The sequence below is a fragment of the Eumetopias jubatus genome, unplaced genomic scaffold (assembly GCF_037043125.1).
Source record: "Eumetopias jubatus isolate StellerSeaLion01/CBP00866 unplaced genomic scaffold, mEumJub1_p1.0 scaffold_7, whole genome shotgun sequence".
NCBI lineage: Eukaryota > Metazoa > Chordata > Mammalia > Carnivora > Otariidae > Eumetopias > Eumetopias jubatus.
The window spans coordinates 90705749-90729657 of NW_028274813.1; the positions used below are offsets into that span (position 1 = coordinate 90705749).

A 23909-nucleotide genomic window follows, 5' to 3' on the forward strand; every position below is an offset into this window, starting at 1 on the left:
CTGTTGGCCGTTTGGATGTCTTCTTTGGAAAAATGTCTGTTCATGTCTTCTGCCCATTTCTTGATTGGATTATTTGTTCTTTGGGTGTTGAGTTTGATAAGTTCTTTATAGATTTTGGATACTAGCCCTTTATCTGATGTGTCATTTGCAAATATTTTCTCCCATTCTGTCGGTTGTCTTTTGGTTTTGTGGACTGTTTCTTTGGCTATGCAAAAGCTTTTTATCTTGATGACATCCAAATAGTTCATTTTTGCCCTTGCTTCCCTTGATTTTGGCGATGTTTCTAGGAAGAAGTTGCTGCAGCTGAGGTTGGAGAGGTTGCTGCCTGTATTCTCCTTTAGGATTTTGATGGACTCCTGTCTCACATTTAGGTCTTTTAACCATTTGGAGTTTACTTTTGTGTGTGGTGTAAGGAAATGGTCCAGTTTCATTCTTCTGCATGTGGCTGTCCAATTTTCCCAACAGCATTTGTTGAAGAGACTGTCTTTTTTCCATTGGACTATGTTTCCTGCTTTGTCAAAGATTAGTTGACCATAGAGTTGAGGGTCCATTTCTGGGCTCTCGATTCTGTTCCATTGATCTATGTGTCTGTTTTTGTGCCAGTACCATACTGTCTTGATGATGACAGCTTTGTAATAGAGCTGGAAGTCCGGAATTGGGATGCCGCCAGCTTTGCTTTTCTTTTTCAATATTCCTCTGGCTATTCGGGGTCTTTTCTGGTTCCCTACAAATTTTAGGATTATTTGTTCCATTTCTTTGAACAAAGTGGATGGTATTTTAATGGGGATTGCATTGAATGTGTAGATTGCTCTAGGTAGCATTGACATCTTCACAATGTTTGTTCTTCCAATCCATGAGCATGGAATGTTTTTCCATTTCTTTGTGTCTTCCTCAATATCTTTCATGAGTATTTTATAGTTTTCTGAATACAGATCCTTTGCCTCTTTGGTTAGATTTTTTCCTAGGTATCTTATGGTTTTGGGTGCAATTGTAAATGGGATCGACTCCTTGATTTGTCTCTCTTCTGTCTTGTTGTTGGTGTATAGGAATGCCACTGATTTCTGTGCATTGATTTTATAGCCTGCTACTTGACTGAATTCCTGTATGAGTTCTAGCAGTTTTGGGGTGGAGTCTTTTGGGTTTTCCACATACAGGATCATATCATCTGCAAAGACTGAGAGTTTGACTTCCTCTTTGCCGATTTGGATGCCTTTGATTTCTATTTGTTGTCTGATTGCTGTGGCTAGGACTTCTAATACTATGTTGAATAGCAGTGGTGAGAGTGGACGTCCCTGCCGCGTTCCTGACCTTAGGGGGAAAGCTCTCAGCTTTTCTCCATTGAGAATGATATTCGCTGTAGGTTTTTCATAGATGGCGTTTATGATATTGAGGTATGTACCCTCTATCCCTATACTCTGAAGAGTTTTGATCAAGAAAGGATGCTGTACTTTGTCAAATGCGTTTTCTGCATCTATTGAGAGGATCATATGACTCTTGTTCTTTCTTTTGTTAATATGTTGTATCACGTTGTTTGATTTGTGGATGTTGAACCAAACTTGCACCCAGGGATAAATCCCACTTGGTCATGGTGAATAATCCTTTTAATGTACTGTTAGATCCTATTGGCTAGTATTTTGGTGAGAATTTTTGCATCCATGTTCATCAAGGATATTGGTCTGTAATTCTCCTTTTTGATGGGGTCTTTGTCTGGGTTTGGGGTCAAGGTAATGGTGGCCTCATAAAATGAGTTTGGAAGTTTTCCTTCCATTTCTATTTTGTGGAACAGTTTCAGGAGAATAGGTTTTAATTCTTCTTGAAATGTTTGGTAGAATTCCCCTGGGAAGCCATCTGGCCCTGGGTTTTTGTTTGTTGGGAGATTTTTGATGACTGCTTCAATTTCCTTAGTGGTTATAGGTCTGTTCAGGTTTTCTATTTCTTCCTGGTTCAGTTTTGGTAGTTGATACATCTCTAGGAATGCATCCATTTCTTCCAGGTTATCTAATTTGCTGGCATAGAGTTGCTCATAATATGTTCTTATAATTGTTTGTATGTCTTTGGTGTTGGTTGTGATCTCTCCTCTTTCATTTATGATTTTGTTGATGTGGGTCATTTTTCTTATCTTTTTGATAAGTCTGGCCAGGGGTTTATCAATCTTGTTAATTCTTTCAAAGAACCAGCTCCTAGTTTCGTTGATCTGTTTTAGTGTTCTTTTGGTTTCTATTTCATTGATTTCTGCTCTGATCTTTATTATTTCTCTTCTCTTGCTGGGTTTAGGCTTTATTTGCTGTTCTTTCTCTAGCTCCTTTAGGTGTAGGGTTAGGTTGTGTGTTTGAGACCTTTCTTGTTTCTTGAGAAAGTCTTGTATTGCTATATACTTTCCTCTTAGGACTGCCTTTGCTGTATCCCAAAGATTTTGAACAGTTGTGTTTTCATTTTCATTGGTTTCTATGAATTTTTTTAATTCTTCTTGAATTTCCTGGTTGACCCATTCTTTAGTAGGATGCTCTTTAGCCTCCATGTATTTGAGTTCTTTCCGACTTTCCTCTTGTGATTGAGTTCTAGTTTCAAAGCACTGTGGTCTGAAAATATGCAAGGAATAATCCCAATCTTTTGGTACTGGTTGAGACCTGATTTGTGACCTAGGATGTGATCTATTCTAGAGAATGTTCCATGGGCACTAGAGAAGACTGTGTATTCCGTTGCTTTGGGGTGGAATGTTCTAAATATTTCTGTGAAGTCCATTTAGTCCAGTGTGTCATTTAAAGTCTTTATTTCCTTGTTGATCTTTTGCTTAGATGATCTGTCCATTTCAGTCAGGGGGGTGTTAAAGTCCCCCATTATTATTGTATTGTTGTCAATGTGTTTCTTTGCTTTTGTTATTAATTGCCTTATAAAAGTGGCTGCTCCCATGTTAGGGGCATAGATATTTACAATTGTTAGATCATCTCTTTGGATAGACCCTTTAAGTAGGATATAGTGTCCTTCCTCATCTCTTATTACAGTCTTTGTTTTAAAATCTAATTTGTCTGATATAAGGATTGCCACCCCAGCTTTCTTTTGGTGTACATTAGCATGGTAAATGATTTTCCACCCCCTTACTTTCAATCTGGGGGTGTCTTTGGGTCTAAAATGAGTCTCTTGCAGACAGCATATCGATGGGTCTTGTTTTTTAATCCAATCTGATAGCCTGTGACACACACATTTTTGTGTGTGGATGTAAGGAGGAAGAGAGAGGAATGCAGAAGAATGAAAAAAATAGTGGTGATATGGGGTGGTTAAAACTGGGAGAGGAAGACGGGTAATAGAGAGTAATAGATGGTAAATGTGTGGAAAGTTTCAATGAAAAATCAGACACTCTTAAGCTCTGGTTGCTCCTGAAGCTTCGTGACTGTTCACTGGGCCAGGCAATGGAGGCGTGGGTTGTGCTGGGAAGGACCCTGGCAAGGCCTGGGGTGCCGGTACATAAACCCAACTTCTGGGAGGTTAGTATTTTGTTTAAGAATCCTGATCATCTCCACACTTCCCTGTCCCTTTAAAAATGTTAACAACCATAATAATAATAATAAAAAATGATAAATAAAATAAAATAAAAATGTTAACACCAATGGGGAAGGTGTGACTAAGAATGGGCAGCCTGAGAAGTTTGGTTGCCTTTTGGGAGACAGAATAGGACAAAGGAAAGCTGAAATGGGTACAAGGAGGAGCAAGGCTAGAGACAATCTTACTTCCTGGTCCACTTTAGAATTCCTTTATTTTTCCTGAAGGCCTGCTTGGAAACTATGTGCATGAAAAGACAACTAACTGATTGAGCTAATGAAGGATTTCAATGCCTAGATACCTAGGGCACTACATACAAGCTAAAATCTTTTTTTAAGTTTAATTTTTAAAAAGTTTATATTAAATTATTGAACATACAGTGTAATATTAGTTTCAGGTGTGCAATATAGTGATTCAACACTCGAATACATCACCCTGTGCTCATCACAGCAGGTGCCCTCCTTCATCCTTATCAACTGTTTAACCCATCTCCCTTGCCCCCCTCCCCTCTGGTAACCATCAGTTCTCTATAGTAAGAGTCTGTTTCTTGGCTTGCCTCTCTCTCTCTCTCTTCCTCTCTCCCTCTCACTTTTTTTCCCTTTGCTCATTTGTTTTGTTCCTTAAATTCCACATAGGAATGAAATCACATGGTATTTGTCTTTCTCTGACTGACTTATTTCACTTAGCATTATACACTCTAGCTCCATCTATGTCCCATTGCAAACGGCAGGATTTCATTCTTTTTTATGGCTGAGTAATAGTCCATTCTGTGTGTGTGTGTGTGTGTGTGTGTGTGTGTGTGTGTGTGTGTGTGTGTACACATACATACTATATCTTCTTTATCCATTCATCAATCGATGGACATGTGGGCTATTTCCATAACTTGGCTATTGTAAATAATAACTATTGTAAATAATTAAAAAATAAATAAATAACTGTTATAAATATTTGGGTGCATGCATCCCTTTGAATTAGTGTTTTTGTATCCTTTGGGTGAATACCTAGTAGTGTGATTGCTGGATTGTAGTTCTATTTTTAACCTCTTGAGGAACCTCCATACTGTTTTCCAGAGTGGATGCACCAGTTTGCATTCCCACCAACAGTGTAGGAGGGTTCCGCTTTCTCCGCATCCTCTCCAACAGCTGTCATGCAAGCTGAAATCTTAATGTGATCTGAGCTAGACTATATTCAAAAGGCATCTCTAGGTAGCTAGCCTATAAGGATACTGTGTAAGAAGGTACTAGATGACCCAAGTGGAGAGAAGAGGGGGAAAAAGAAAGGATATTTTTTTTTCAGTTGAGGCTTTTACTGTTCTTTAAGAGAAAATCAGTTTAGCATCCAAAGAAAGGACCAGGTAGGGAGAAGGAAACTACATTTATGCAGTTAGACTGTTTACTATTTTTATTAAATTAATGTTAGAAGACGTCAATTATGTGAAAGTATAATAATGAAAGGAAAAGATGAAGCTTGTCCAATTATAAAATAACTCTATTAAATGAACAAAATGTAAATTTTAAGATACAGCTAAATTGTGAAGTAGGATTCATTGAGAAACGCAGTACAGTTCTGAAACCAAGTCAGTTATATCATTCGTTATCGGTTTTCTTGGTTATACTTAAGAAAAAATAGCTAATGCCTTTTATTTCTGTTTTGACACTTGGTGAAATTAGAGACCTCATTGCTGCATCATTGTCCAAGCTATTAAAGAAGATGAATGACAAATGTTAATAGACTAGCAAAGAATCCAAAAGTTAATTTGCTGTCTTCCTCAGAAATCTTTTCAAGCTTTATTCCACCGCTCTGCTGCTCAGCCTCTTGCACCCATTCTCCTGACCATGTCAGGGAAGAATGAAGTGTAAACCTGTATTTGTATGTTCCCTTTCTCATGATCTTGAGGTTAATCTTCACACTCTGACATATAAAGGGAGAGGCCCATTTCAGCTGCACTTAGGGGCTCACTTCTCTTTGGGCCTGTCTTCTCCTTACTGTCCTCTCCATCACCCACCCCCACCCATATTATGTAGATGCCATCTGTAGGAACCAACTCAACTGGTCTTTCATTGCCTTTAGTGGCTTACATTTCTCAGATAGACTTACATAGTTATATTTTCTTGTACTTTCTCATTTGAACAGTATTTGAATTTTGTGGTTTCTTGAATCTAAAACAATCTGCAAGTGTTTCCAACTTGGCTGCAAAAATCATAGAAATTGTTCTGGAAGGTCTGTTTCCCTGAGATTGTAGCCAGAAGATTCTAGGCTTTAAAGCACAAGCTAGAAGTCTTTCCACATATAGAATACATTACTAACAGCTTATATTTATATATATTATACATATGTGAGCTGTCTCACATGTAACTTAAAATTGTTTTCTGTGCCTCAGAAAATTCTATTTTAAAATTTAGCTATTTCTTAAAAAATATATTTTGTTCAGGGGTGCCTGGGTGGCTCAGTTGGTTGAGCATCTGCCTTCAGCTCGCATCATGATCCCAGAGTCCTGGGATCGAGTCCCACATTGGGCTCCCTGCTCAGTGGGGAGCCTGCTTCTCCCTCTCCCTCTGCCTGCCGCTCCACCCTGCTTGTGTTCTCTCTTCTCTCTCTTGCAAAAATAAATAAAATCTTTAAAAATATATATATTTTGTTCATTCAAAAGAGATATTTTATAATTGTTTGGACATGGTCTCTTTATTATTATACTTTGTTTCACATAACTGAAGTTTTCTAACCTTAATTTAATAACAAAATAAACGGCCTGAATTTATATTTTGATATTTTAAAACAAATGTAATAATAATCCAACAAGGATTTATTAGAAGCTACCAAATGTTTGGATTTGTGCTGGGCTGGGGTTACAGAGATATAACCTGTCTCTAAATTCAGAATATTTGGAAATAATTATATAAATATTTTGAAATAAATAAAATTGAATTGAAATACAATACAATACAATCCCTTGCTTCTTTCCTTCTTTGTAGTTTATAGCAGAGCTGGGTCTTACTGGATCTCCCTCCATCCCTGTACCTTTTTCTGTACCTTGTATCTTAGTAAGTGCTTCATGGTCCAATCAGTTCGTTTAGAGTAGAACATTTTCATCAGGCTATATTAGGTGCCTGGAAAATTAGTTATATGGATGTACTTTTCAGTGATAAAAGGATCAAAGGGAACATTCTTTATAATCTTATCTCTCATCTGCCCTAGCCGTTGTTTCGTTTCATAGATCACACTTATGATAAGGCAGAGGCTGCTTTTGTTGTTTTGACTAACCCTTCCACATTATTTCCCATTCAGTCACCACAAAGAAGTGGTTTTTGGGGGATTCTAAGGTTTTGGTTTTCATAAGTCTTGTATTGCTTCTCTGATGTGCAAACCTCAAGGATCTGTATTTTTTTTTTATTTTTTTATTGTTATGTTAATCACCATACATCATTAGTTTTTGATGTAGTGTTCCATGATTCATTGTTTGTGCATAACACCCAGTGCTCCACGCAGAACATGCCCTCTTTAATACCCATCACCAGGCTAACCCATCCCCGCAACCCCCTCCCCTCTAGAAACCTCAGTTTGTTTTTCAGAGTCCATCGTCTCTCATGGTTCGTCTCCCCCTCCGATTTACTCCCCTTCATTTTCCCCTCCTGCTATCTTCTTCTTTTTTTTTTCTTAACATATATTGCATTATTTGTTTCAGAAGTACTGAACTGTGATTCAACAGTCTTGCACAATTCACAGCGCTCACCATAATACATACCCTCCCCAATATCTGTCACCCAGCCACCCCATCCCTCCTATCCCCCACCACTCCAGCAACACTCAGTTTGTTTCCTGAGGTTAAAAATTCCTCATATCAGCGAGGTCATATGATACATGTCTTTCTCTGATTGACTTATTTCACTCAGCATAACACCCTCCAGTTCCAACCACGTCGTTGCAAATGGCAAGATCTCATTCCTTTTGATGGCTGCATAATATTCCATTCTGTATATCTACAACATCTGCTTTATCCATTCATCTGTTTATGGACATCTTGGCTCTTTCCACAGTTTGGCTATTGTGGACATTGCTGCTATAAACATTGGGGTGCACATATCCCTTCGGATCCCTACATTTGTATATTTGTGGTAAATACCCAGTAGTGCAATTGCTGGATCATATGGTAGCTCTATTTTCAACTGTTTGAGGAACCTCCATACTGTTTTCCAGAGTAGTTGCACCAGCTTGCATTCCCACCAACAGTGTAGGAGGGTTCCCCTTTCTCCGCATCCCCGCCAACATCTGTCATTTCCTGACTTGTTAATTGTAGCCATTCTGACTGGTGTGAGGTGGTATCTCATCGAGGTTTTGATTTGGATTTCCCTGATGCCGAGCGATGTTGAGCACTTTTTCATGTGTCTGTTGGCCGTTTGGATGTCTTCTTTGGAAAAATGTCTGTTCATGTCTTCTGCCCATTTCTTGATTGGATTATTTGTTCTTTGGGTGTTGAGTTTGATAAGTTCTTTATAGATTTTGGATACTAGCCCTTTATCTGATATGTCATTTGCAAATATTTTCTCCCATTCTATCGGTTGTCTTTTGGTTTTGTGGACTGTTTCTTTTGCTGTGCAAAAGCTTTTGATCTTGATGAAATGCCAATAGTTCATTTTTGCCCTGGCTTCCCTTGCCTTTGGCGATGTTTCTAGGAAGAAGTTGCTGCGGCTGAGGTCGAAGAGGTTGTGTTCTCCTTTAGGATTTTGATGGACTCCTGTCTCACGTTTAGGTCTTTCAACCATTTGGAGTCTATTTTTGTGTGTGGTGTAAGGAAATGGTCTAGTTTCATTCTTCTGCATGTGGCTGTCCAATTTTCCCAACACCATTTGTTGAAGAGACTGTCTTTTTTTCCATTGGACATTCTTTCCCGCTTTGTGAAAGATTAGTTGACCATAGAGTTGAGGGTCCATTTCTGGGCTCTCTCTTCTGTTCCACTGATCTATGTGTCTGTTTTTGTGCCAGTACCATACTGTCTTGATGATGACAGCTTTGTAATAGAGCTGGAAGTCCGGAATTGGGATGCCGCCAGCTTTGCTTTTCCTTTTCAATATTCCTCTGGCTATTCGGGGTCTCTTCTGGTTCCATACAAATTTTAGGATTATTTGTTCCATTTCTTTGAAAAAAGTGGATGGTATTTTAATGGGGATTGCATTGAATGTGTAGATTGCTCTAGGTAGCATTGACATCTTCACAATGTTTGTTCTTCCAATCCATGAGCATGGAACATTTTTCCATTTCTTTGTGTCTTCTTCAATTTCTTTCATGAGTATTTTATAGTTTTCTGAGTACAGATCCATTGCCTCTTTGGTTAGATTTTTTCCTAGGTATCTTATGGTTTTGGGTGCAATTGTAAATGGGATCGACTCCTTGATTTGTCTCTCTTGTGTCTTGTTGTTGGTGTATAGGAATGCCACTGATTTCTGTGCATTGATTTTATAGCCTGCCACTTTACTGAATTCCTGTATGAGTTCTAGGAGTTTTGGGGTGGAGTCTTTTGGGTTTTCCACATACAGGATCATATCATCTGCAAAGACTGAGAGTTTGACTTCCTCTTTGCCGATTTGGATGCCTTTGATTTCTTTTTGTTGTCTGATTGCTGTGGCTAGGACTTCTAATACTATGTTGAATAGCAGTGGTGAGAGAGGACATCCGTGCCGCGTTCCTGACCGTAGGGGGAAAGCTCTCAGCTTTTCTCCCTTGAGAATGATATTCGCTGTAGGTTTTTCATAGATGGCTTTTATGATATTGAGGTATGTACCCTCTATCCCTATACTCTGTAGAGTTTTGATCAAGAAAGGATGCTGTACTTTGTCAAATGCGTTTTCTGCATCTATTGAGAGGATCATATGACTCTTGTTCTTTTTTTTGTTAATGTATTTAATCACGTTGATTGATTTGCGGATGTTGAACCAAACTTGCACCAGGGATAAATCCCACTTGGTCATGGTGAATAATCCTTTTAATGTACTGTTGGATCCTATTGGCTAGTATTTTGGTGAGAATTTTTGCATCCATGTTCATCAAGGATATTGGTCTGTAATTCTCCTTTTTGATGGGGTCTTTGTCTGGGTTTGGGGTCAAGGTAATGGTGGCCTCATAAAATGAGTTTGGAAGTTTTCCTTCCATTTCTATTTTGTGGAACAGTTTCAGGAGAATAGGTATTAATTCTTCTTTAAATGTTTGGTAGAAATCCCCTGGGAAGCCATCTGGCCCTGGGCTTTTGTTTGTTGGGAGATTTTTGATGACTGCTTCAAGTTCCTTAGTGGTTATAGGTCTGTTCAGGTTTTCTATTTCTTCCTGGTTCAGTTTTGGTAGTTGATACATCTCTAGGAATGCACCCATTTCTTCCAGGTTATCTAATTTGCTGGCATATAGTTGCTCATAATATGTCTTATAATTGTTTGTATGTCTTTGGTGTTGGTTGTGATCTCTCCTCTTTCCTTCATGATTTTGTTGATTTGGGTCATTTCTCTTTTCTTTTTGATAAGTCTGGCCAGGGGTTTATCAATCTTGTTAATTCTTTCAAAGAACCTGCTCCTAGTTTTGTTGATCTCTTCTACTGTTCTTTTGGTTTCTATTTCATTGATTTCTGCTCTGATCTTCATTATTTCTCTTCTCCTGCTGGGTTTAGGCTTTATTTGCTGTTCTTTCTCTAGCTCCTTTAGGTGTAGGGTTAAGTTGTGTATTTGAGACCTTTCTTGTTTCTTGAGAAAGGCTTGTATTGCTATATACTTTCCTCTTAGGACTGCCTTTGCTGTATCCCAAAGATTTTGAACAGTTGTGTTTTCATTTTCATTGGTTTCCATGAATTTTTTTGACTCTTCTTGAATTTCCTGGTTGACCCATTCATTCTTCAGTAGGATGCTCTTTAGCCTCCATGTATTTGAGTTCTTTCCAACTTTCCTCTTGTGATTGAGTTCTAGTTTCAAAGCACTGTGGTCTGAAAATATGCAAGGAATAATCCCAATCTTTTGGTATTGGTTGAGACCTGATTTGTGACCTAGGATGTGATCAATTCTGGAGAATGTTCCATGGGCACTAGAGAAGAATGTGTATTCCATTGCTTTGGGATGGAATGTTCTGAATATGTCTGTGAAGTCCATTTGGTCCACTGTTTCATTTAAAGTCTTTATTTCCTTGTTGATCTTTTGCTTAGATGATGTGTCCATTTCAGTCAGGGGGGTGTTAAAGTCCCCCACTATTATTGTATTGTTGTCAATGTGTTTCTTTGCTTTTGTTATTAATTGCCTTATAAAAGTGGCTGCTCCCATGTTAGGGGCATAGGTATTTACAATTGTTAGATCATCTTGTTGGATAGACCCTTTAAGTAGAATATAGTGTCCTTCCTCATCTCTTATTACAGTCTTTGTTTTAAAATCTAATTTGTCTGATATAAGGATTGCCACCCCAGCTTTCTTTTGGTGTCCATTAGCGTGGTAAATGGTTTTCCACCCCCTCACTTTCAATCTGTCGGTGTCTTTGGGTCTAAAATGAGTCTCTTGCAGACAGCATATCCATGGGTCTTGTTTTTTAATCCAATCTGATAGCCTGTGTCTTTTGATTGGGGCATTTAGCCCATTTACATTCAGGGTAACTATTGAAAGATACGAATTCTGTGCCATTGTATTGCCTGTAAGGTGACTGTTACTGTATATTGTCTGTATTCCTTTCTGGTCTATGCTGCTTTTAGGCTCTCTCTTTGCTTAGAGGACCCCTTTCAATATTTCTTGTAGGGCTCATTTCGTGTTTGCAAATTCCTTCAGTTTTTGTTTGTCCTGGAAGCTTTTTACCTCTCCTTCTATTTTCAGTGACAGCCTTGCTGGATATAGTATTCTTGGCTGCATATTTTTCTTGTTTAGTGCTCTGAAGATATCATGCCAGTCCTTTCTGGCCAGCCAGGTCTCTGTGGATAGGTCTGTTGCCAGTCTAATGTTTCTACCATTGTAGGTTACATATCTCTTCTCCCGAGCTGCTTTCAGGATTTTCTTTTTGTCTCTGAGACTTGTAAGTTTTACTATTAGATATCGGGGTGTTGACCTATTTTTATTGATTTTGAAAGGGGTTCTCTGTGCCTCCTGGATTTTGATGCCTGTTTCCTTCCCCAAATTAGGGAAGTTCTCTGCTATAATTTGCTCCAATATACCTTCTGCCCCTCTCTCCCTTTCTTCTTCTTCTGGGATCCCAATTATTCTAATGTTGTTTCATCTTATCGTATCGCTTATCTCTCGAATTCTGCCCTCGTGATCCTGTAGTTGTTTATCTCTCTTTTTCTCAGCCTGTTTATTTTCTATCATTTGGTCTTCTATATCGCTGATTCTCTCTTTTGCCTCATTTATCCTAGCAGTTAGTGCCCCCATTTTTGATTGCACCTCATTAATAACCTTTTTGATTTCGACTTGGTTAGATTTTAGTTCTTTTATTTCTCCAGAAAGCGTTTCTCTAATAACTTCCACGGTTTTTTCAAGCCCAGCTAGTATCTTTAAAGTCATGATTCTGAACTCTAGGTCTGACATTGTACTAATGTCAGTATTGAGTAGGTCCCTGGCAGACGGTACTACCTCTTGTTCTTTTTGCTGAGATGATTTTTTTCATCTTGTCATTTTGTCCAGAGGAGAACAGATAAATGAGAGAACAAAATGCTAACAGGTTAACAACGTCCCCAGCAAATATACTGTATACAAATCAGAAAAGACCTGAAACCAGGGGAAAAGAAAGGGAAAGAAAGAAAAAAGAAAAAGAAAAAGATAAAAACAAACAAAAACAGAACAAAACAAAACAAAAACAGAATATGATCAAATATGATCAGGCTAGTGCATAGATCAGTGCCACACACTAGATTTTTGGTGTATTTTGGTCAGTTAGAAGAAAGTGCCTCCTAAACGTTTAAAGGAAGAAAGACTTATATATGTACAGAATAAGGGTTGATACAATGAAGGGATGGAAGATGACTGTAAAGATGAAACTTATAAAAGGTTTTATATACGGAATTGATAAGAAGTTGTTTGAAAGAAGAAAGATTTAAAAAAAAGAAAAAAAAGAAAAAAAATGGGAGAGACTGTAATCAGGCAGGAGACTAGAACAAAGCCATACACTAGTGATTTAGGGTATATTTTGATCTGTTAGAAGAAACTGTATCTCAAAATTTTAAAGAGAGAAGAACTTATATATATATATATATATATATATATGCCAAAAATAAAGGTAACTACTATGAAGGGATAAAATATGACTCCAAAAATGAAAAATAAAAAATGTTTTTTTAAAAAAGGGATTGATAAGATATTGGTTGAAAAAGGGAAAAAGAAAAATTAAAAAAACCCCAAAAAACAGTTAAAAAATTAACTTTGAAAAACTAATGAATCATGGTAAAAAAGTCATGAATTCTATGTGCAGTATTCCCCTAGCGCTGGAGTTCTCCTGTTCTCCTTGATCGGTAAACTTGGTCTTGGCTTGCTGGCTGTTCGTGCTGATCTTCTGGGGGAGGGACATGTTGGTGTGGGTCCCAAATGTCTTTGCTGGAGGCAGAATTGCCCCGCCCTTGTCGGTCCGGGCTAAGCAAGCTGCTTGGATTTGCTCTCAGGAGCTTTTGTTCCTGCAAGTTCTTGTCACAGCTTTGGAGGACCAGGGTGAAAATGGTGGCCTCCCACTCTCTGCCCGGAGGAGCTGAGAACTCGGGGCCCCGCTCCTCAGTGCGCCCCCAGAGAAAAGCAGTCACCCCCTTGTCCCCGGTCTCCGGCCGCACTCCGTGCTCACCCGGCCTGTGACCAAGCGTTTCTATCTCTGGCACCCGACCCCGTGTGGAGTCTCCAAACCCAGCAGATCCCTGTGGTGCGCTCCCGCGCCGCTTCTCCTGTGGGAGGGAGGGGAGTCTCCCCGGCTCTGTTTGCTGGGTCCCTGCTGGAGGCGCAGTGGCCCGAGTGGGCCGGGATCACAGTTTATGGCAACCCCGAGCTGAGACCCCGTGCCTCGGCTCCATCTCTGCAGCCGGCTTCCTTGCTCCGATACCTGGGAGCTCTGCTGCACTCAGGCACCCCCGGTCTTTCTGTGACCCCGAGGGTCCTGAGTACACACTGTACCGCGAGGTTTCCACCTCCCGCTTAGCCACTGGAGTGACGTTCCTCAGCGGAACGGACTTCTAAAAGTTCCAATTTTGTGCTCCGCAGCTCTATCACTTGCCAGAAGCGGCCGACGGAGGCCCCCTTCCCCGCCATCTATCCTCCCGAATATCGCCTCGGATTCACTTCTCCGCACGTCCTACCTTCCAGAAAGTGGTCGCTTTTCTGTTCAGAGAGTTGTTGCTACTCTCTTCTTCGATCTCCTGTTGAGTTCGTAGGTGTTCAGAATGGTTTGATCCCTATTCAGCTGAATTCCTGAGACCAGATGAAATCCAGGTCTCCTACTCCCCCGCCATCTTGCTTCGCCCTCCAAGGATCTGTATTTTTAATGTCTTAAGTGTTCTCACAGGAAAAACATGGCTCACCCACTCTTCTTTCTTAATATGAAGTTTATACTGGTCTCCTAACTTCTGAATTTCTCTCTGAATTTCTATGGCATATGCCAAAGGGCATACATATTAAGGACCAGTTTGGAACACTGCAGACAGGACCTTTCTGCCCTTTGTCAGTGTATATAGCCGGGCAGGCTGCTGAGCAGCTACTGGGGCAGCCCCCTGATTTGTGACCACAAGTGCCATTGACTCAGGGGCAGAAGGCTATTTATAATAGCATTTATCATTTTCTGTTTGGAAAATTGGAGCCCTGATGATTTCAGATCATGTGGCTGATGCAGCCTCATCCATTTCCATCTGCAGCAGGCAGGGTGGCGACAGAGCACTTCTGGAGACTCGGAAGTGAATATATTTACCCAGAAAGACTTCTAGCTTCTGCTTTCTGGAGACTGGCAGGATACTGAGGAAAATAAGCCCTTTGGCACAATTCCTATGGGTTTTGCAGCCAGTTAGAAACAACACTCAGTTTGCTTCAGGTTCAGTTTTGAAACCACAGCTTTCAGAAACTGTATGAGAAAGCATAAGAAAATATGTCTGGAAGTCCATTGAAGACCATAACGGACCTGGTTGGTTTGAGTCCAGCACAATGGCAGAGCTTGGATCTTAGAGAATCACGTAGGACGGCACCCTGTTGTTTTCTAGACTATGCCCCGGATGGCTTTGATGCCCTGATGTTAGGGTCTTCCAGAGATGCCTCAGCGACACCTCCTTTTTTATTTCAGCATCTTCCATGGGAAAGATAGTCTGATGTGACTGCATATCACAACTTACTTTTTTTTTGTTTTTTCTTTCAAATCACTAAGTTGCAGAATGACCCTTTGCCAGCCTGGGAATTCAGGATTATCCTAGAATCTCCTAGAATCCCACAGTCAGAGAAACTTTTCAGCCTGGATGATAGGAGTCCAGACTCAGTTCAGCTACTGGGCTATAAGCTGAATGTCTGAGGGACAGCAGGAGATGAGTAATCTTTATGATTTGCAAGCATCTTGTTTTCTTCCTTAAACATCTATTTTCACTTGAAAAATAAACTTTAATTAATAAAACAGATGATGAAAAGGAATCAACTGAAAAAATCATTGAGGGGAAAATGAATTACTGGTGTGCCATAAATCTGATGTCCTAGAGGAGGGTTAATATTCTATTGATATTTTCCAGGAAGTAAAGTAGCTCATTTAGATGGAAAAAGGGGGACAAAATTGTGCTAAACTAATTATGGAGTTTTTAATCTGCTATAAATTTGGAGTAAATTTTATTAGGAAGAATTGGAAGTACATGTTAACTTTTATTATCAGGGTAAATTACATCTTTTAAAGATGGGGGACCCTTGTGCTTTGTGTAGGGCCTCTCACTTTGGTACAGATCTTAGGTTTGAAACTGTGCCTGGTTGATGGTTTGGGTTTCCATCCTGATCACACAGTTTGGCTAATGGTAAATTCTGAGTCCAGTCGTTAGACCAGCTCCCAAAGGTGCAGGGAAGATGCATGTGGACCTGTAGAGGCCACTGTCCTTTTTGTGGAAAGGTCTGCATAACTTCCCATTAGAGATTAAACAGACAAACTGATCTAGAGTTTAATAACATGTTCTTTGTGGATAAATTTATTCAGCACAAATCTAGGCTGTCTGTTCTAGGGGACGGATTCTTTTATGTGGAATAGCCAAGCCTTAAGAACACACCTTAAACAGCCACTGGAGGAAGTCCTCACTTATATAAGATTTGCACTTTAAATTTGGATTTGACCTCATTTGGAGCCACCTTTTGACTCATAATGTTGATCATGCCTGTTGCCTCTTCTTGATCGCCTGCAAGCTTGCTGTATACAACTGCTTAATTGGTGACTTTATGGGATCAAGACTATATAGTGGGTTATTGTCAGCTCTCACCAAATAGTACTGCTAACTTTTACTGCTTGGAGCCAGAATCATGGCCTAGTTTTAGATACAATTAAATTCCCAGTCACCTTCTGAAACACTGTAAATTTCTTCATGTCCTAAAGTGTTTGGCCACACTGAACTACCTCCCCCCTCCCCCACAAAGAAACCCACACATATTCTCTTCTTAGAACTTGAGTAGGCTGTGTGTTCTCTCTACGCACCAGGCAAACCACTCTCATTTTCATTTACGGGTTCTAATGTGTGTTTTTTTTCTCATTGTTTTAGGAAGTTTGGGGCTCAAGGGTCACGACTCACCGGAGCAGGATGGGGAGGCTGCACAGTATCACTAGTACCTGCTGACAAGCTGACCAGCTTCCTAGCAAACGTGCTCGAAGCTTATTACCAGAGGAGCGACCGAAACGTAACATCTGAGAAGCAGAGTTTGTTTGCTACCAAACCTGGAGGCGGGGCTTTGGTTTTCCTTGAGGCCCAAACAATGTAGAAAATCTCAGAGAAACTATTTAGGGCATTTAGGAACTGGCAGAACTTCTTATGCCACAGTAAATTAATCCTCTTTCTGTTTTGTATTATGATGAACGGTTGCTATTATCAAGATATATTTCCAAAGAAATGGTTGAAAGCTCTCTATGCTTCATAATGATTATTTTTCCATTTTAAAATATGTTTCTACCAATAAAAGCCAAAGTTATGCTTGGACAGTTCCCTTAAGAATGATTTACTGAGATTTACTGATTTCAGGATTTTTAAAGATGAATGATAAAAGACATTCAATACTGACCCCATGGATTGGCGTTGAATTAAACATACTGCTACAATTAAAAGGATACAATTGCATTGTATGCCATATTCTTAAACACAGTTCATTTCTGGTTTCTCTGGACTTTCCTCTTCTTCATAGCTGTCGTCTTCTGTTGATGATGATGATGAGAGTGATGCCAGAAACTCTTTCTTGGCTCGAGCTTCAGAATGCTATTAAAATAATACGTTATTAAAGATTCATAAATTTTCCCGGATACTTGAATGTGAGGTTACACCAATTATCAAGATGAGAAGAATCACTTTTTTTTTTTTAAAGCAAAGATGGATTTAGGCTCATTTACTTTTAAAAACTATGTGCTATCACATAAATAATCACTTTCAGTTCTTTTGGCCCTGAGCTTTCTCTATCACTTAATAGAGAAACTTAGATAAAAGATGCTTTCCGTCTTTATCTCTATTCACACTGAAATGGAGAATTATCTGGATGATAATTCAGATAATTCAATTTGTTCATTGAATTTACTTTCTTCCCACTCTATGCCAACTTTTCTTAAAAGTTAAGATCTGATCTTAACTTATAACTTAACCGCTCTGATCCAGAAGGCATGTTTACCGGTCTAGGAAACCGCACCCAGGCCTGCAACCGCCTGTTGTGTGTCTAGCTGCTCTCGTATGTATATGTGGACCATGGTGTGCAGTGGAGGAGGGGTGTGCAGGCCTTTGGGTAAGAGTGGGTTCTGGGATTGGGCAGGGGTGTTGGTGAGTCCTGTATATGTTTATCAAAAGTGGTCAGGAAAAAAAAAGTGGCCAGAAGTGTTTGTGGTGATGTGTAATGTGGTGATGGTAAGTGAATGGCTTTCTTGCAAGAGTGCCTTCCTGAATTATAGGAAGATTTAGACCAAAAAACATTTTGCTGATATTATCAGATAATTGAGGCAGCAGCAGTCTTATGGTATGAATTATCCAGAAAATTACCACAATTTTGTATTATTCTATGATTGTTTTGCTTGTTAATGTACAGCTTAAAGACTGGACATCATCATTTTGAATCTCAGTTTCAGAGAGGCTAAGGCAAAGCTGGTTCTAGTATTTCTCAAAGGACAGCAGTCATATAAAGTACTAGGAAACCCATTCTTCTAAAACAAACTCCTGGTGCATTTTCATTCTTTAAAGAAAGGTAAACACTTGAGAAAGCTTAAGTCAAATTTGTTGAAAGGATTTTGAGTTTTATAACATCCAATAATCCAAAATCTGAATTGATTTTAAATAATTCTTTGTTTTTGTTTTTTAAAATTTTTAAATTTATTTGTTTGAGAGCAAGAGACAGCGAGAGAGACAGCGAGCACAAGCTGGGGTGGGGGTGAGGACGGGCAGAAGGAGAGGGAGAAGTGAGGAATTCCGGGATCCCAGGATCATGACCTGAGTCAAAGGCTGACTCTTAACAGACTGAGCTATCCAGGCACCCCAGATTGCATTTCCTTGTTTTTAAATACCTTTCCATTTTCCACAGAAGATCTGTGGTTGGTACATAATTATTTAAAGATACCTGGATTACTGTAAAAAAAACCCAAACCCAAAAAACAAAAAATGTGGTACTTTCCATTGCTTTGCTATTCTATTTAAATTTTTCACCATGAGATTCCCTCTTGCAACAGGTGAGTAAAAATTTCCATTGTGCCCTCTGCTTTGGAGGACGCAGTTGTTCTGAGCCAGGGGTCTACTCTCTATTTGTCTCAATGTCTGGCTTGAAGAAAAGAACTGTTTTTCAATCAAATCATCACTGTTATTCTAGAAGTTGTGAGAGATCTCAAACTTTTCTGGGAAGGTTGGGGCTAGGACAACTGGAAAAAAGCTTCATGAAGAAGATGGAATTTGAGCAGGGCCCTAAAGGATGAGTAGAATTTGAAAGCTGGGGAGTAGGCGCTGCAGATGGGTGAGTATATGACTAGGAGCAAACGTGGGGTGTTCAGAAGGTTCAGGGGGGTGAGGAGTTTGCCCTGGGATACGGTGGAGAAGGTAGGTTATACTGGCTGGAGGTAGCTTTTGAAGAGCTCCAAGTCCAGCATTTAGAGGAGGGGTTACAAACCCAGCAGCCCACGGGCCACATCTGGTCTGCAGATACATTTAGTTTGGCCCCCAGAGTATTGACAAATGTGGGGTTCTAAACAGGAATTCTACAGAAGAACCTGGATTCCTGATGGTGGAAGGTCTGCTTCTCCGCTGGCCTCCACTCCTGGGAGGTGGGGGGTGTGAACTAGAGCTGCGGTATAGCTTTGTTTGGATGAGGCGTGGGCCCTTCGGTGTGCTACAGGTTTCCACAACCTGTACCTTCCCTGACACTCAGGCCGTGTACCACGTACCTGCTGAGGTCACTTGCCTTCCACCAGCACACTGGCACAGTGGTTTTCTTATACCTCAGAAATAATTGTACCCATATCTGTAGTAGTAGTGAAGGGAGACCAAGAAGAATGGGAGAAAGAATTTTTTTTGTGTAGAAGTGAAGAATAGTCCTATTTGTTTAATATTAAATACCCAAGTGTTTTACTCCCTTCTCTCACCTTTTGGCTCAGATGGGAATTTGATTAGATTATTTAACCTCGGCTTTTGACATCACAGCAGTAACCAATGAGGATCGTTCTAGAGACACGCTAAAAATAAAAAGCTCTCTCCTGTTTCTGACCTCACATTTCCCAACCCCCACACTTATTGCACCTTTTTCTCTACATGTTTTTGCCTGCTGGAAGGGACGAAGAAACTTCAGATTTAACAGAACTGCCCAGAAGTTAAGGAGGAGCATGAGGAGGGGACAGAGAAAACTGGAAAGACGGAGCAGGCTCCTTTCTTCTCTTCCTCTCTCTCATTTGAGTCCTGTTTAGAACCTTCTAATTTCTGCAGGGACCACTCAGCTAACACGGTCATTAGAATCCAATATGTTTTTTGCTGAAATAACAGAACATAAAATATGACTTCACACACTGATAATTTTCTATTAGTTTGAAATTTTGACCACATTTGGAGGTTTTCAGGTGCATAAACTGCCCATGGTCAGAAGCAAGGGATGAGGGTAAGTGGGCATGAGGTTGTCACTACTATGAAAAACAGATTATCTTAAATGTACACGTGGATGTAAATGACAATAGTGTATTCTACCTTGCCACTGTGACTTGGATGTGAAACCATATATTGCTTATTAAATGTCCAGTCCATATAAGAGAAGCTACAGAGAGAATTCTCAATTATCTAAAAAGGAAACATACCAGTTTATGGAGGAAATTCTCGAAGTCATTCTTAACTTCGTAAGGTTTTTTGGTAGCCTTTGCCTGGAGTCTAATCAAAAAATTAAAAAAAAAAAAAGTCAGTAGCCAAACCAATTGTTTTTATACTGACACCAACTAAGAGCTAACATTTACACAAAATTTAATATGTTGGGCATTTACCAGCAGTTTACATATATTCATTCAATTGTCCTTACAACAATCTTATCAAGTTGGTACTACTATTATCCAGTATTATAAATGAGGAAAAAGGCTCAGATAGTTAATTAACCTGCCCAGAGTCCTATAGCTAGCAAGTAATACAGGATTTGAACCCAAGCAGTGTGACTCGAGCCTTCAATTCAACCACCGGAGTGAAGCATTCTCTTCAGTGAGGAGAGTGAGCACAGAATTTGCTGAACTGATTTCGCTTGCCCGGCTCTGGTGCAGACTTTAAGGAGTGTCCATGCGGACAGAAGAGTACAAGGGGCCGGCAGGGGAAAGATCTGGGGGGAAAGAGACGGACAAGGCTGGAAGCTCGGGGACGCAGGAATCCAGGAATCTATCCTGATTTTTGTCACCGAGTACTCATTCAAGAAATATTTAGGAAGGAGTTGGAGAGCTGAATTCAGGTGGCAGCAGAAAACTTTCCAGAGATCTGTGGATGAGGGGAGAGGCAGGGGTAGGCAAAAGCTAGGATGGGTAATAACTGGGGATGAGGGAGAAACATTAGCAAGAGAAACAAAAATGAAAAAAAAGGATGTATGGCTATTAATTTCACTGGCAATTTTCAAGTGAGACATTTTAAAATTATTTTTCCTCCATGGAATTTGTAGGAAGTAAACATTTCTGAAAATTCCAAATATACGTTGCTAAAGCATAAAGTTTAGATTAGCCACCCTGCAAGGCCGCCTCTCTCGGTTTCTTTAGCATTTAGTATCGGGCACCCCTCAGGGTGCAGTAGGCCTAGCTCTTAAGGGCCTCCTGCGTTAGTGCTCTGCCACCCACAAATGCCCCTCGCTCATTTTCTGCTTTATCTCTGCCCATTTCATCTCCTCCACTGGCTTTTCCCCTCACTTAGGATTACCCTCTGGGGCTCTCCTCTCTGGTTTTTCTCAAATCTGGCTCTCCCAGTCTGGGTCTCTTTCTCATAGTCCTATTTAAACACACTCCAAAATATTCCTGATGCCCTTTCTCGGTAACACCCTCTCAGAATCTCCTTGAGATGAACTCTGGTTCATCTCACTTTGTTAAAATAAAGCCATCTTCTGACTCACCCTTTTAATTTACAGTGCCCCTCTTGTCTTTTTTAAAATAACAGTGTTATTGACATATGTATCATACCATAAAATTCACCCTTTTAAAGTGTACAATTCAGTGGCTGTAACCACCACCACTACCTAACCCCCATCTTTCTGCTTACCTTTCCTTTCCTCTCCATGAGTATCTCTTTTTTGAAGATTACAGATAGAAATGTGTATGCTGTGCCTATAGATTTAACAGGCACATGAGATTTATATATATGAATATTTTCCCTTTATTTTCTCTAACAATGTCCCATTGCATGAAACATATTTGAGTGCTTCTTGCAAATTGCTCTGACTGTCCTACATTCTTCTGTTACATCCTCAGTGATGAGAAATCCTGTCCCATATAGATTTAATTTGGGGGAACTTGTAAAAGTCACCTGGAACTAGATCTATCTCTTTCTTTCTTTTCTTTCTTTCTTTCTTTCTTTCTTTCTTTCTTTCTTTCTTTCTTTCTTTCTTTCTTTCTTTCTTTCTTTCTTTCTTTCTTTTTCTTTCTTTCTTTCTTTCTTTCTTTCTTTCTTTCTTTCTTTCTTTCTTTCTTTTTCTTTCTTTCTTTCTTTTCTCTCTTTCTTTCTTTCTTTCTTTCTTTCTTTCTTTCTTTCTTTCTTTCGCTTTTTCTTTCTCTCTCTCTTTCTTTCTCTCTCTCTCTTTCTTCCTTCCTTCCTTTTTTTCTTTTTTGAGAGAGAGAGTGTGGGGGCAGGGGAAATGGAAAGGGGCAGAAGGAGGAGGAGAGAGAATCCCAAGTAGGCTCCATGTCCAGCATGGGGCCCGATGTGGAGCTTGATCTCAAGACCCTGAGATCATGATCTGAGCTGAAACCAAGAGTCGGGGACACTTAACTGACTGGAGCCATTCAGGCTCCCCTGGAATCAGATTTTATGTGGGCATTCTGAAGGGGAAATTTGGGTGATATTTGGTAAAAAGTGAGATAATATTCTAAAGTAATGGATTGGATTTTCTCATGTGACTGGGAAACTAACTCTTAAATTTTTATTTTATTTATTTTTAAAAATTTTATTTTTAAGTAATCTCTACACCCAATGTGGGGCTCAAACTCACAACCCCAAAATCAAAAGTTGCATGTTTCACTGACTGAGCCAGCTAGGAGCCCAGAAACTAGTTTTGTTTTTTTTTTAAACTGAAGTATAGCATCTGTATAATGTTACATTAGATTCAGGTGTACAACATAGTGCTTTGACAGCTCTATAGGAAACTAGCTTTTTAAGTTCCAAAATAGTAATTAGAAGATGAATGGCACACAGCTTGTTGTCTTGCAAGGCGCCCGTCTGAAGGGCTGTGCTCATCTGACACATTCTTGTGCATGTGGGTATGCTAGAAGTAGGTTAGTCTCAGTACTTTATAGTTTTCCTTTTTATACTCTAATTTGTAAAATAAACAAATTAAATGTGCCCAAAAAGTGTTTGTGTGTGTAGGGGCAGAAAGGGAACAAAGAACTAGCCCAAGGGAGACCAGCTAAATAGGTTGTTTTTCTAGTTTACATCTTCCCTAGGGCAGGGCAGGGTTACAGGTTTATTTATTTTTTATTTGTTATTTATTTATTTATTTTTTATTTATTTATTTATTTATTTATTTATTTATTTATAAAAAGCCTTCAGCTTAAGTCCTAAAGCTGAAGAGTTAAAGGAGATGATGATGATGTTTAGCAATTAATTAAATTAGCAGAGTAGGTGGTTCTGTGGACAAAGAAGGTCAAAATGTTATTCCAGATGGACTGTTGAGTAGAAAATCTCTTTGCAGATATCTGAGTTTATGTATGTTTACATAATAAACCCATTGTAGTTTTATGTAACACATTTGTTCAATTAAAATGTTTTATGGTTTTTTAAAACAGATTTTTAATTTATTTTTTAAAAGATTTTATTTATTTATTTGACAGCACAGCAGGGGGAGCAGGAGAGGGAGAAGCAGACTCCCTGCTGAGCAGGGAGCCCGATGTGGGGCTCGATCCCAGGACCCCAGGATCATGACCCGAGCTGAAGGCAGCTGCTTAACTGACTGAGCCACCTGGGTGCCCCTAGATTATTTATTTATTTGAGAGAATGAGAGAATGAGTGGGAGGGAGAGGGAGAGAGAATCTGAAGCAACTCTGCACTGAGCTCAGAGCCCGACATGGGGCTCAATCCCACAACCGCGAGATCATGACCTGAGCCAAAACCAAGAGTCGGAAGCTTAACTGACTGAGCCACCCAGGCGCCCCTCAGTTAAAATGTTTTTAATCACTACAAAGTTGAATAAGGAACAAACCTGTCAAGCTCCTTGTCAATTCTTTCCTGCCGCTGTTTTAGGAGTTTTATTTCTTCATTAATTCTGTGCTTTTCTCTATAAAAATCAAAATTTCAAATTACATTTTAAAATAAAGCAGGATTTCTAATTGGGAAAGAATAAATTAACAATTCTCTGACTTCATGTCAGTGAAAGTCCTTTACAAACCCAATTCTTCAGCATCCCCTCCCTAGCACTACTTGGTGTGAGGAATCCCCCAGAACATCCCCTCCTATAAATACATACCAAAGACATCACCCGTGATACGTGGGTATGGTTTGGACTCCGCCTTGCTGCTTCCATAGGGGCCCTCTCACCAAGTGTCCATACCCGTTCTTCCAACCAGGC

At 39.7% G+C, this 23909-nt stretch overlaps 2 protein-coding genes across 3 annotated transcripts in view; one reads left to right on the forward strand and one right to left on the reverse strand.

Moving 5' to 3' along the window:
* GALK2 (galactokinase 2) overlaps window positions 1-16656 on the forward strand; it is a 126442-nt gene extending 109786 nt beyond the window's left edge. For both annotated transcript variants that reach the window (XM_028100163.2, XM_028100165.2), the window contains exon 10: window positions 16220-16656. In XM_028100163.2, the coding sequence (XP_027955964.2) occupies window positions 16220-16436 (217 nt within the window). In that variant the 3' untranslated portion in view covers window positions 16437-16656. The remainder of the gene's footprint in view (window positions 1-16219) is intronic.
* Window positions 16657-16804: 148 nt separating this feature from the next.
* FAM227B (family with sequence similarity 227 member B) overlaps window positions 16805-23909 on the reverse strand; it is a 220773-nt gene continuing 213668 nt past the window's right edge. Inside the window, exons 14-16 of the mRNA XM_088024783.1 lie at window positions 23544-23618; window positions 19972-20041; window positions 16805-16924 (exon numbers count right to left, since the gene is read on the reverse strand). Of these exons, the coding sequence (XP_087880909.1) occupies window positions 16805-16924; window positions 19972-20041; window positions 23544-23618 (265 nt within the window). The remainder of the gene's footprint in view (window positions 16925-19971; window positions 20042-23543; window positions 23619-23909) is intronic.